Below are 13,237 nucleotides of genomic sequence, written 5' to 3'. Positions count from 1 at the left end.
AAACAAACGTCTGAGGATAAAAAATAAAATAAAAGTTACAAAGAGATTAGAGGAATAAAAGAAACGTCTTTTGTGTCCTGCAGCAAACTACCAGCTGTCCCCGACCGTCAACATGCCGCAGGACGACACGGTGATCATAGAGGACGACCGGCCGCCGCTGCTCCCGCCGCACCTCTCCGACCAGTCGTCCTCCAGTTCCCACGACGACGTCGGCTTCGCCGTCGACGTGACGCCGCCGTGGGCCAAAGAGCCGCCGCCGCCGCCAAGTCACGTCGACAGGTCGGCCATATTTAACATCTGCTGCTGTTTTATTTATTTAATCAGATTTCCTTCAAGTGGAATATAAAAGTTCATATTTTCATGCATTCAGTCCCAAATACAAGTTTTATGTAATTTTCATCTGCAGAAGGTCGGTGTGTCCTCTGCTGTAGGTGTGTGTATAGTGTGTGTCCTCTCTGCTATTGGTGTGTGTGAGTGTGTGTGTAGTGTGTATAGTGTGTGTCCTCTCTGCTATAGGTGTGTGTGAGTGTGTGTGTAGTGTGTGTAGTGTGTGTCCTCTCTGCTATAGGTGTGTGTGAGTGTGTGTGTAGTGTGTGTAGTGTGTGTCCTCTCTGCTATAGGTGTGTGTGAGTGTGTGTGTAGTGTGTGTAGTGTGTGTAGTGTGTGTCCTCTCTGCTATAGGTGTGTGTGAGTGTGTGTGTAGTGTGTGTCCTCTCTGCTGTAGGTGTGTGTATAGTGTGTAGTGTGTGTCCTCTCTGCTATAGGTGTGTGTGAGTGTGTGTGTAGTGTGTGTCCTCTCTGCTATAGGTGTGTGTGAGTGTGTGTGTAGTGTGTGTAGTGTGTGTAGTGTGTGTCCTCTCTGCTATAGGTGTGTGTGAGTGTGTGTGTAGTGTGTGTCCTCTCTGCTGTAGGTGTGTGTATAGTGTGTAGTGTGTGTCCTCTCTGCTATAGGTGTGTGTGAGTGTGTTTGTAATGTGTGTAGTGTGTGTCCTCTCTGCTGTAGGTGTGTGTATAGTGTGTGAGTGTGTGTAGTGTGTGTCCTCTCTATTGTAGGTGTGTGTGAGTGTGTGTAGTGTGTGTCCTCTCTGCTGTAGGTGTGTGTGTGTAGTGTTTGTGTAGTGTGTGTCCTCTCTGCTGTAGGTGTGTGTGTAGTGTTTGTGTAGTGTGTGTCCTCTCTGCTGTAGGTGTGTGTGTGTAGTGTGTGTCCTCTGCTGTAGGTGTGTGTGTGTAGTGTGTGTAGTGTTTGTGTAGTGTGTGTCCTCTCTGCTGTAGGTGTGTGTAGTGTGTGTAGTGTTTGTGTAGTGTGTGTCCTCTCTGCTGTAGGTGTGTGTGTGTGTAGTGTGTGTCCTCTCTGCTGTAGGTGTGTGTGTGTAGTGTGTGTCCTCTGCTGTAGGTGTGTGTGTGTAGTGTGTGTAGTGTTTGTGTAGTGTGTGTCCTCTCTGCTGTAGGTGTGTGTGTGTGTAGTGTGTGTCCTCTCTGCTGTAGGTGTGTGTGTGTAGTGTGTGTCCTCTGCTGTAGGTGTGTGTTTTTCATCTCATTATCATTGTGTTATATTTCCGTTTTTCTTCCCGTCAGTCGATGAAAACGACCTTCATCTCATCATTTGTCACTTTCTTCTGTCTAAAACATGTTTTTTTGTTTTTCTGTCTTCTCCTCTCGAGCTCGGTTCTTTCTACAAATTCCTTTTGATTTTCTTAATTATAATATCACTTCCACATCTTTCCTCTGATTCTTCTCTCCATCTCCTTCACCTTTTTTTTTTTAATCTTCTTTGAACCCTTAAAGTTCAAAAACATCTTCTTGAAGTCTTTTGTTCATTATTTCTCTTCCTGTCACTTAACATTTCAGTTTTTTCTTGTACAACCGCTTTTATTTAAATTCATCTTATTTCCTCATATTTTATTTTGAAGAAGTCCGAACTGCCAGATTTCGGAGTGATCTGTTTCTGGTGTTTTCTCCTCCAGCTCCGTGAGTCCGGAGGAGAACCAGCCGGACGGAGCGTTCCAGCGGGAAGGTTTCGGACGCCAGAGCATGTCGGAGAAACGCACCAAGCAGTTCGGAGACGCCGCTCAGCTGGACATCATCAAGACACGCAAGTCCAAGAGCATGGACCTAGGTACCGAGAGCAGAACCTCCTGTAGTCGGGTACACTGTAAGATGGCAAGGGGTTTACAGGAAGTAGAAATAACCTGCGATAAACTTCACCTGCAGGAAGTCTCTGCAATTATCTCCTCTCTTTTCTATCCATTTAAAATAATATAAATGCACTTGATATAATATCCTCCAGTCTGCGTCTCAGCTGATTGGTTTTACTCTTCAAAATCAACATAACTATAACATAAACATCCAGTTTTTAACAACGCTGCTTCTCATTTGTCGAGGATTTAACTTTATTATCAAGTTCGTGTCGTGCAGGATTTACTTCAGTTACCAGTTTGGGGACTTCTTATTAACATTTACGTGAAGATCCAAGTTTCATTTAATGGGAAATGTAATTTTGCATAAGTTAAAAGTGCCAAAATATCTCGTTTGATGTTGTTAAAAGTAAACAATGCTGCAGATGTCGGATATCTGATGCATCAACAGGTTGATTCCCTACTGGGGACGTGGATCATGAATAATAATAATAATAATAATAATAATAATAATAATAATAATAAACTTCATTTGTATAGCACGAAATGTAGCTCAGTGTTTTACAGCAAAACAATGAGATGCAGTGTTTCACATAAAAACGTGTTTTAAACTATCGACAACACGATAGTTTGGTTAATGTGCATTAATATAATTCAGCATTTAATAACTCTTGAATGACTTCGGTGCAACGACTTTAAACTCTTTGAAACCTGTGAGAGTCCAACTTCAGACCCCCCCCCCCCCCCATTTCAGACGTATTTCTTCCATTTCAACGTTTTCCTCCTTCCTGCTCCTCGTCATATGAAAAAAGACTCTCCATCACCTCCTCCACCTCCTCCTCCATCACCTCCTCCTCCACCTCCAGAGTTGGAGAACTTCACTGCGTTGATTCACCTTGAAATGACTTCAAACAGTCGCTGATTGCTTTTGGCTGCAACAGTCGCTCCCACTCTCTATAATCATATCTAATCTTCCCCGCCAGATTGCTGCTGTGTGCCGTGTTGATATCACAACAAGTCTGATTGCTATCCTTCAACTCTCTCTTCACCCCCCCCCCCAACACCCCTCCCTCCCCCCGACCCCACCTTCCTGCCTCGCATGTCGTCCGATCCTAATTGAGACGAAGCCCTCTGTGATGTTTTGCTGCACGACCCGGATGTTGCATGAGGAATGTGATGAGCACTAACTGAACCCCACATGTCTGTACCCCCCCCCTTCCTTTAACAGTAGCCGATGAGATTAACCTCACCCCTCGTCCAGACACCAACGCAGGTAAGGTCCCGAGAGGTAGACTGACATCATCATCACTTCTTGAGGGGGATTTTATGTACAAAAAAAAAAATCTGTTTCCAGCAGCAGATTAGAATAAAAACAGCTGTCTCATTAAAATATTACAAATTCTTTTGGGAAATTAGGAATAAAAAAAACATTTCAAGGCCTGTTTCAAATAAAAGAAAAAAATGTGATGAAGCTGAATAATTTGAGATTTTTCAGTATGTGCAGATAAATTTAAGACGTGCATTTTTTTGGTCAGTAAATGTCAGAGATTCCTGAGTCTCCAGCTCTTAAATCAAAAGTGTCGTGAAATCTGGTTTTAATACTGACGGAAAAAAGTGTTTTAGTAAAACTAGACCAAAGTCTCAGATCCTTCTCTGACGTCGTCTTTAACTTTTTTCATTATAAGATATATCAAAATGTTTTTTGATCTATTTACAGACACATTATAAAACCCTTCATGTTCAGGATGAATCGTCCCAGAAGCACAGCGACAGACGTTAAACTGCTCGCATCCGTCCGCGGATGGAAATTCTGCAGGTTGCGTTTCGGGAGTTTCACCCTGTGCTCTCGTGTTCACGCGTGTTGCGCGGCGCTCTCCGTGTTTAGCGTTTCGGCCGACTCCCAACAAGACAAATTTGTCGGCGTGCGGAGTGAAGAGTCGCCGTCCTCGCCGCGGTTTTAAGGTCGCTGCCGAACACGGCTGGGAGAGCAGCCGGGCGACTGCAGATCTGATTTCCTCCCATTTGCCTCAGATGCGGCTGGAGGACTAATTGTTTTCTGTCGTTGCGTGTGTGTGTGTGTGTGTGTGTGTGTGTGTGTGTGTGTGTGTGTGTGTGTGTGTGTGTGTGTGTGTGTGTGTGTGTGTGAGCACAGAAAGCACTGTGTCCTTGGTTAAGGCGGCGAGCTGACAGCGAGTCATCCGTCATTGTCAGCTCTGGTGTATTTTCACCGTCGCCTCCACTGAATAAAACGGCCGGCCCTCTGAAATCAGCGACTTGGACAAAAGGACGGATTGCTGCCGAAGGAAGACGTGTAGAGACGCAGAAAGAGAGACGGACGAGAGCTTTAGACAGGAAGAAAGATGTCTCGGAGCAGTTTACAACAAAACACACAAACCGCTGCTCTGATCGGTGTTTCGTTACCTTTCTCACCGCGTGTGGGCGACCCGGAGATGGAGATTGTTTCCAACTTTTTTTTCTTTTTTTTCCATCATGTTGTGATTTCATGAGTCAGCGAAGACGAGGTCGCTGCAGATCTGATCAGGTGTGTGTTTGCCAAACGGTGGCAACAGACGAGTCAGCTGTGTTGTTGCATAATCAGATAGCAGCCACAGGAAGTTGGCACCAAGTCATCGCGTCTTAAACTCCAAAGTCCTCGTTCCTGAAATCACAAAATCCATTAACGGTAATAGTTTAATAAAACACAAAACTATTGTAAACATCTTCCGTCAGGGCATTTTTACGGTTTCGTTAAGTTTATACAACGAGAATTCATTGAGTTTTTTGTAGTAAAGTCAGTGTAGTTTGAAAAGACGTACTTTATGCCATTAATACTTTCAGCACAGCTTCTGCTGACGACATGTTGTTGCAGAAAAAAGAACATTGAGTTGAGTTGAATTTGAATGTTCCAGCATTCGTAGAGCTGATGTGACTGTTGGTTACTGATGACTCGTTTCTGGGTTTTTTAGGGATCTAGTTTTTATCAGTGTTGTTGCATTTTCTACTCATTTATATCTTTTAAAGTTCCTTCATCCTCTTATTTGGTTGCTGGATGATGTGAGTGCTCTTGTTTCCGCTGATAATCAAGTCACTTTAAATGCAAATCAAAGGATGTTCTTTAATGAAGCTCCATTGTCTTGTCTGAATTAGAGGGATCTGCTTTTACTTTGAAATCCTGAAACCGTCTCATTCCATCGGCTACAAACACAGATTGTAATTCTTGTAATTGAGGATGTTTGTTGTGTTTTTTTAAAGGCTGCAGTCTAATTCTCCTTCAGTTCCCCTTTCGTGTTTTGGGGTAATAGATTTCACCGTGGGGTTTTGTTTTGTTTTTTTGTTTCACAGGGTTTATTTTCACTTAGTGGGCCCCTGGTGTCCCTTTACATTTTTTTTTTTTTAAAGTGAACTCTCCACTAAGTACAAATGATCCATGGCTCATTTACCGAAGCCAAAACACGGCCGTCCCGCTGAAACCAAAGACTGTGACAGCTATGAGACGGGACACACTTGTCCTCATCTCCTCGTCTCTGATTGGCCGGGGACGTTTATTGACACGGGCCTCCGCCACATGTTGGATGAGGACACTTCAGTGAGGGAGAACAGCGCTGGGATGTCCAGATTTGTTGATGGGTTTTTTTTAGGCTTCATGAAGCTGTGTGAGAAAGTGTCCTCTGAGTGATCCCTGCAAAGGTCACTTCATTTATATTCGTTTTGGGAAACAGGAAGTAGTTCCAGGAGTCGATTGTTTGCTTGTTCTTGCAACATAATTCAGTGGTTTTCTTGCGGGGAAGTGACACTTTAACTGTTGGGCAGCAGTATAGAGACAAATGATCCTCATCACATTGACCAAAAGATGTTTTAAAAACAGGATTTTATTACCAAAATACAAAACCTCAGTATTCTGGATTTGCCTCCTCGAGTTCTGGTGACCATTTAAGCGCCTCATTTTCCAAGATGTGTAACAGCCTCAGCCGTCATGACAGTTTAGTAAAAACCTGAGGGAGAAACTGTGAATCCACTTTCCTCCAGTTGGATCCAGTTGGATCTGACCGATCTGATTGGAAACCTGACGATACTACGTCCCGCCCACCGATAGCTGTAACCTGACTGCACCACAGGCCTGTCAATCAAACAGACACGCCCCCAAAAACAGGTCTTCTTGAATCTTCTTTTCTAATGAATGAGGGATTATTTTCAGATGGACCTCCAGAAAACTAAGAAGAAGGAGTGACTTTAGCTAACAACACCGAGATAACTGATGGACACATTTTATTCACTTTGGATTTGATGAGAGAAGTTGAATGGGAGTCTATGGAGCCGGAGGCTTTTTGGAGCCGACCTCTAGTGGCACTCGCTGGTATTGCAGCTGAAGACACTTCTGGATCAGAACCATTTTACAGAGCTGAAGCTACGAACTCTTTTAGAAACAGTTTGTCGTCACTATTCCAACTATTGTGTCAACTTGTTGTTTAACTGAGACTTTTCTGAACATTTTGTTGGACCTACAAACTTTCCCAACTTACTAATGTAAACTGTGGAGATGAGAGACGACACGTGATTTACTTCCTGCCGACTGAATCAATAACTTTTCCGCTGCCAGCCGAGTCGAACCGCTCCGATCCGTCTTTATTTGTTGTTGCGAGGCTGCCGAAGCTTAACTTTGTGGGATAATGTTTATAATGTTTATAATGTTTATCTGCAGATGAACAGGAAGCGTCACACCGTCTGAACACACTGACTGGTTGCCAGATTTGAAATGATCCATTTAGCCGTTTTATTACGTTCCTGTCAGACAGTGTGAACATTGTTCCCACGCCGGATTATTTATATCGTTTATTATGTCTTACCTAAAAAAAAAACTACAGCCAGACTCTTTGTTTGTGTCCTCAGATTTTCAACGTTCTCTCACAACAAACCATCTCAAGTTATTTCAAAGTCGTATTAAAGTCTTTTGATACGAAAAGAGAAACGTGGTTCATGTTTGTGACTAAATGCCGTTTGTCAGATGTCCAACACAGTGTAAATTATTCTTATTTTTTAAGGCTGCTGCTGAACTGTGACGGTTGTGAACAGCACCGTGCAGAGCCTTTTAAATAAAGTGGGAGTGCAGCGTGAAAAGCCCATCAGCCGGGCGACTCAGTGAGACATTCAGGGAACAGCACGGCTGATGAGAATGAATGGGAGGCCCGCTAACCCACAAGCTTGTTCATTCTGCATCTATTCAATTTTCCACTTCTGCTTTTTTTTTCCGGTCAGTCTCTCTGAAAGCAGGCAGCTTGGCACATTTCCTCCAGTCTGTTTCCAGACTTGGTATTTGAGAATATTCCGCAGCCCTGGCAGGTCATTTGAATACATTTCAATATAATTTACCGTAAATTTATTTTATGAACATTTTTCCTTTATTGAAAGAAAGCCAATAACATGTTTGGAATAATAATCCAAATCAGAGAAAGCTTTTCAGTACAGGAAGCAAAATGGAACAAAAATAGTCTCTATTTCATTTTGTTAGTGTTTATTTACCCTTTTGAAAACTCTTCTTTGTCTCCTTCCTCCTTGTTTTTTATTTCTGACATTTACTTTAATGTCTCGCTGTCTCCCCGTCCTCCCCCTCCCCTATCTGCGTCTCTTTCATCCCGTCTGCCGTTGCCGTGGCACCTTGTGTCAGTCTCTGTATATTTTGCAGCCTCCCTCTGAAGTGACACCACACGGGGAGATTAGGGACTCCTCTTTTCATTTACCTCCGTACCTCCTCACCTTATCGCTTTTACATTTATTATCCACTGCTTCTGTGAAAGGTGCCATATTGGAACCAAAAAAAATTGCGCCCGCGCAACTGTATGAATAGTCTTAGTTTAATTAAACTGTCATGTTTCTCCAATTTTGCTGATGGTTATTTTCATTGCGAGTCACGTCTTGTAATGAAATGTGAGGAACACACACACACACACACACACACACACACACACACACACACACACACACACACACACAATCGATCAGCTTCCCTCCTGGTGAAACAAACAGTTTCCAGGTTTGATTGTGTTGCGTCGTTGTCAGAGTTTATTGCTTGGTGTCCCTCAGGAGGCCGCCGACGTTCAGGTAAACCAGGTGTTTCCTCTCCGAGATGCTCTGCTGTAAAACAAATGAGACCTTTAAGAAGAAGTTTCTTTACCTGCTTCCTTCAGGCAAGCATTTCCCCGATGTGTGTGTGTGTGTGTGTGTGTGTGTGTGTGTGTGTGTGTGTGTGTGTGTGTGTGTGTGTGTGTTACCAACACACATCTGCTCAGTGTTTCCTTGGCTGCGGGAGTCGTGTGCGAGTCTGCTGTGACGAATATTTATCTACCAGCAGGACAGGACCCGGTTCTGAGTAGATCAGGGGATGTTCCAACAATATGCAGTGATTTCTGCACACAGACTTTCTTTGGCAGCTATATTTGGAGCACTTTTGATTTATTTGTTTTTCAACCCGTCAGCGCGATCGATTAACGAGTGGACAATCTCTGCTCGTTCTCCGCTGACACACAGAGAGCAGAGGACATAAACACAGAGACTCTCACACTTAGCTGGAAACAAACGGCTGCTAGAAAATTAGGTAAACAACGTGAACAGAATATTTGTAGGCTTAACTGCAACGGGGGAGGGAGGGGGGCAGTTATAAAGATAAAGTTAGAACAATTTATTTGACACTTTTCAAACCGGTCGCCTGCACTGCAGAAAAACATCGTGCACATGCTGTTGAATTTAAGCTGCCGTGATAAAATATGTGTTGCGTGTCAAGTTGTTATTGTTCACCATAAAAGAAGCTGATTCAGCTGGTTTGGTTGGAGCTCAGCTATGTGAATAAATCTTACTAAACACGAAGAGCTCTCGGAGGACAAAAAGTTGGTAGAAAATGTGAATAATGTTTACTAGAAATGAAATGAAAACAGGAAGTAAGACATATGGGTTTCCTCCGGCCGCTAACGTCGTTTACTGTGGACGTTCACCTTGAGCGTTAATGGTGAAGTTGGAACGTATCCCATAATCCTCCACTGTAAACTGTACAGCATGTCACTGCCGGGACGCTCTGAGGTCGAACTTGGAAAGCATCAGCTGTCAGTCATTTGGTGGCTCGTTGTCAAATATGTGTCACATTTCTGAGTCAGTATTTGCTGGAAAGAGTCTCTGAGTCTGTCCTCTGAAATCATCCCGCAACATAACTCACGATCACTCGGCTCCTTTCGGCATCACGTCATCACTCATCATCCTCGTCCTTGAGGATATTTAATGGCAAAGCTCTTAATAATAAACCAGCATCGATATGATATTGATCTTGTTGTTCTTCTGTAATAATAATAATTTTCTCAGATGTCAGTATGTAAGCTCACCTTCAGTCCACTTTTATAAATCAAGGTTAAAGAGGGACTGAATTTGATCATCATTAAGCCGTTATTTCCCTAAAATGTTGCTCGAAGAAGTGCATCCAAGTTTTCTGACTTGTTGAGACACTTTACAGAGTTTTAAGTAGACTTCCTGTTTTTTGTAAATTTTTTTACTCGTATTTGAAGTTTATTATAAAAACTGGTCCGCTGAGATCGACGTCCTTCCAGGATTTCACTGAGTTTTTTGTAATTTGTGGAGTTTTCACTGAGTTTTTTGTAATTTGTGGAGTTTTCAGTGAGTTTTTTGCGTAAAATTGCAGGTCAAAGAAGAAAAATGCTCCTTTTTTTTTTTTAGCACTACCTGATGAAAGAATACATATGTAATCTCTTCCTTTGAAAATAAGCATTTTATATTGAGGTCAAATAGAGGTCAGTAGATATTATAGCATACAGAGCTACGATAAGGAATCGATGGAGATGTTGATGTTTGGTCCAACTTGTTGATTTCCTTCACTTCATGCTTCTGCTTCACCCCCCGCAGGTTCTTCCACGAAGGACGTGGGACCGTCTCTGGGCCTGAAGAAGTCCAGCTCCCTCGAGAGCCTCCAGACGGCGGTCGCCGAGGTCACCCTCAATGGGGACCTCCCCTTCCACAGGCCCCGCCCTCGTATCATCAGGGGGCGGGGCTGCAACGAGAGCTTCAGGGCGGCCATCGACAAGTCGTACGACCGGCCGGCGGCCACGGAGGAGGACGATGAGGGCATGGAGACATGTAAGACGTCCGGTGTTCAGCGTTACATTTAAAGAGACAACGATCACAGGTTTGATGCGTCCAACGTCAGGAGGAGAGTCAGCGAGACACTCGGTCCACCGCTTACGTCTCAAATGCGAACGTAAACAACAACGACTTGCATTATGGGTTACTAAAATGATGCCAAATCCCACTCACTGCATCTTTATTGAAAGTGATGAAATGTCAACCACTAAAAAAACCTCTATTGTGGCTTTTAATACTTCTGCATGGGAGTGACAGCATCCTGACTAATGCTGCATATCTGGCAGCTGATGTTGTCTGTGCTTGTGGTGATGGCACATCGATGACTCAGCACATAACCTCTGAAAAATTAGATCTCAAAACGCTGTCAGGTAGTCAGGAAGGAGAAATTGTTTGTATTTATGATTTTTAGAGATTAGAAATGCACTAAACACAATCAAAATAGTTTATTGAAATAACAATTTTCATTTGTATTCCAATATAAAAGACGTAGCGTCAATAAATCAATATTCCTGTGTAATAATGTGCAGATAGAATATGATAAGATGTCAGAAATCAACTCACAGCCTTTGTTTTGTTTCTAATTCTTCTATTTTATGTGACTTAAAACATTTCAACCACAAAGGGGCTTTAAAAATGAACCAACCATAGAAGCATAACATGCCGTCGTACCATAAAACAGTAATTAATCTGTTGCTGTTCATCATATTGTAAGTTGGTGTTTAATGGTCTCCAATGGTTTCTATCTCATCGTACAGCCGAGCTCCTCAATCACTTATAAAATGTAGTTAAACTGTACTCGACTCCTGGAGGTCTGCAGGCATAATTGAACATTTATTAGACTTTTTTTTTTCCCCCCCCATTTATTAGTGTTATTGATTTTAATGTGTGCAGCAGTTGTACTTAAATCCACCTATTTGTTGGTTCTCCTTTCTTCCTCCATGTTTGCGTCTCGGTCCGTCCTCTTTACTGTTTTGTGATCTGTGTCTTTAGTGGAGGAGGACACGGAGGAGAGCTCGCGGTCGGGGAGAGACTCGGTGTCCACGGTGGCAGACCAGACGCCGCTGTCCGGCACGGAAAAGCCCCTCGTCAACGGCACCAACCGCACCAAAGAGGAGAAGAAGAAGGATAAAGACAAGGCGGGGAAGGAGAAGGAGAAGAAGAAGCCGGAGGGAGGGAAGGACAAGGACAAGGACAAGGACAAGGATAAGGACAAGGACAAGGACAAGGGAAAAGCCAAGAAGGGCATGCTGAAGGGACTCGGAGACATGTTCAGGTAAAACTAGGTTGCGCTGACAACAAGCTGCATGGTCCCTCTCCCTCATCGTCCTAACTTTTTGTAAACATGTTGCTGGCATAAAATAAGCACATATTCATATTTCTCTGTCTTTGGTCTATTTTCAATTAAATATGGGTTTAGATGATTTACACGTTTTATACATCGTCCCACCTTTTTTGGAAACAGTTGTATTATTATCTCACAAACGTTGGCACAAAACTATGTGTTCAAACCACAGAGATCAATATTACTGCTGATACAGACTCACTGAGAGGTTTGTGTTTGTCTTCCAAAGAAAAAGATACTTAGTTTGGTAAATCTGGACACGGACTACATGTAATAGTGTTTTTCTTATTTAAAGCAGATAACATTTTACTTCCCTTCTGGATATGTGATTGTTGTGGAAGTGAGACGAGGCTCAGCGATGCAGCCACAACATTATTGAAAAGTCTTATTAGACTCGGAGACAACTTGACCTTCGTGGTTCACCTCGTTCTCTCTGCAGCATCCAATATTTCACCTGTCATACACTTTCTTAGATCTAAACACACACACACACACACACACACACACACACCATTAGTGTGTACTCTCTTCTCCCTGTTGTCCATCTCAGTCCCTATTACCGCCGCTATCTGGGCTCCCTCGTTCTGATTGGTTGGGAAACCTTTTGGGTCTGGCCAGTGATGCGTCTCTATTTCATATACTATACATCATATTATCCAAAGTGGCAGCGACAGTGGAGGGAAAACAGGGAGTGTTGTGTGAGAGATTGGAGAGTAATGAGGTCCACAGAGATGGAGGGTGTGAAAAAAAAAGATGGAGGAAAAAAGGGAGAGGCGGGTTGGGAACAACAGGTAGAGACAGAAAAACAAAATGTTGGATGTCTAACAATATAACGGAGAGGAAATAGATGGAGTGAGTTGGAGATGGATTTCAACAGTTGGATGTTGAAATACACATAAATACATATATGTACTGCAGTTCTTGTTGGTGTTCTTTAAGTTCTAAGAAAGAAACTTTTGCATAACTAAACTATTTGTCAGACTGATGTTGTTTTAGTGTCTCAGTTGAACTTGTTTTTAAAAATATACTGATACTGCCCAGAAAAATATTTTGACGCAGGACGACTGACATGAATTAGCTCCACCCACATGTCTGAACTCGGCTTCTAAAAATAATAATGACATATAACCTCCAAACCAGGGGCGTCGCTGGAGCTCCGCCCAGTGAGACACACAGAGATCAGAGGACAGAAACACAGCAGATTCTCACGCTCAGCTGGAAAAAAACGGCTGCTCAGAAATTAGGTAAACAATATCAATACAAGATTTTTGGGGTGGAGCTCAGCTACGTGAATAAATGTTACTTAACATGAGTGGCACTTGGACATTTTCATTTTGTCAAAGTAGCTTACAGAAGAAAAAATGTTGGAGACATCTGCTCTAAAATCTTCGTGTATTGATTGTATCTTGAAAATGGAGGACGAAGTACGGTAAGAGACGGTGAGACGGACAAATAGAAGTCATTTTGTGAATGAGAGCGACGGACTCGACTCTCAGCAGCTGAAATCGAGCTGTTTTAGCTCTGCAGGGTTGAAGTCAGCCGTCAAACAGGTGGAATCACTTCTGATGACACCAGTTTACATTTATGGGAACAGAGACTCTGGAAAACTGCAGGACACACACAC

At 43.0% G+C, this 13,237-nt stretch overlaps 1 protein-coding gene across 1 annotated transcript in view; it reads left to right on the top strand.

Annotated features, from left to right (window-relative positions):
• LOC138214100 (partitioning defective 3 homolog) overlaps positions 1-13,237 on the top strand; it is a 199,383-nt gene that overhangs the window by 125,308 nt on the left and 60,838 nt on the right. Inside the window, 5 exon segments of the mRNA XM_069175470.1 lie at positions 84-279; positions 1,965-2,116; positions 3,364-3,408; positions 10,035-10,265; positions 11,262-11,544. Coding sequence (XP_069031571.1) covers positions 84-279; positions 1,965-2,116; positions 3,364-3,408; positions 10,035-10,265; positions 11,262-11,544 — 907 coding nt within the window.

The sequence above is a fragment of the Embiotoca jacksoni genome, unplaced genomic scaffold, assembly GCF_022577435.1.
Source record: "Embiotoca jacksoni isolate LCO1_2020_lvr unplaced genomic scaffold, fEmbJac1.0.p SCAF_67, whole genome shotgun sequence".
Taxonomy (NCBI): Eukaryota; Metazoa; Chordata; class Actinopteri; family Embiotocidae; genus Embiotoca; species Embiotoca jacksoni.
This window is presented reverse-complemented; position numbering and strand designations above follow the sequence as displayed.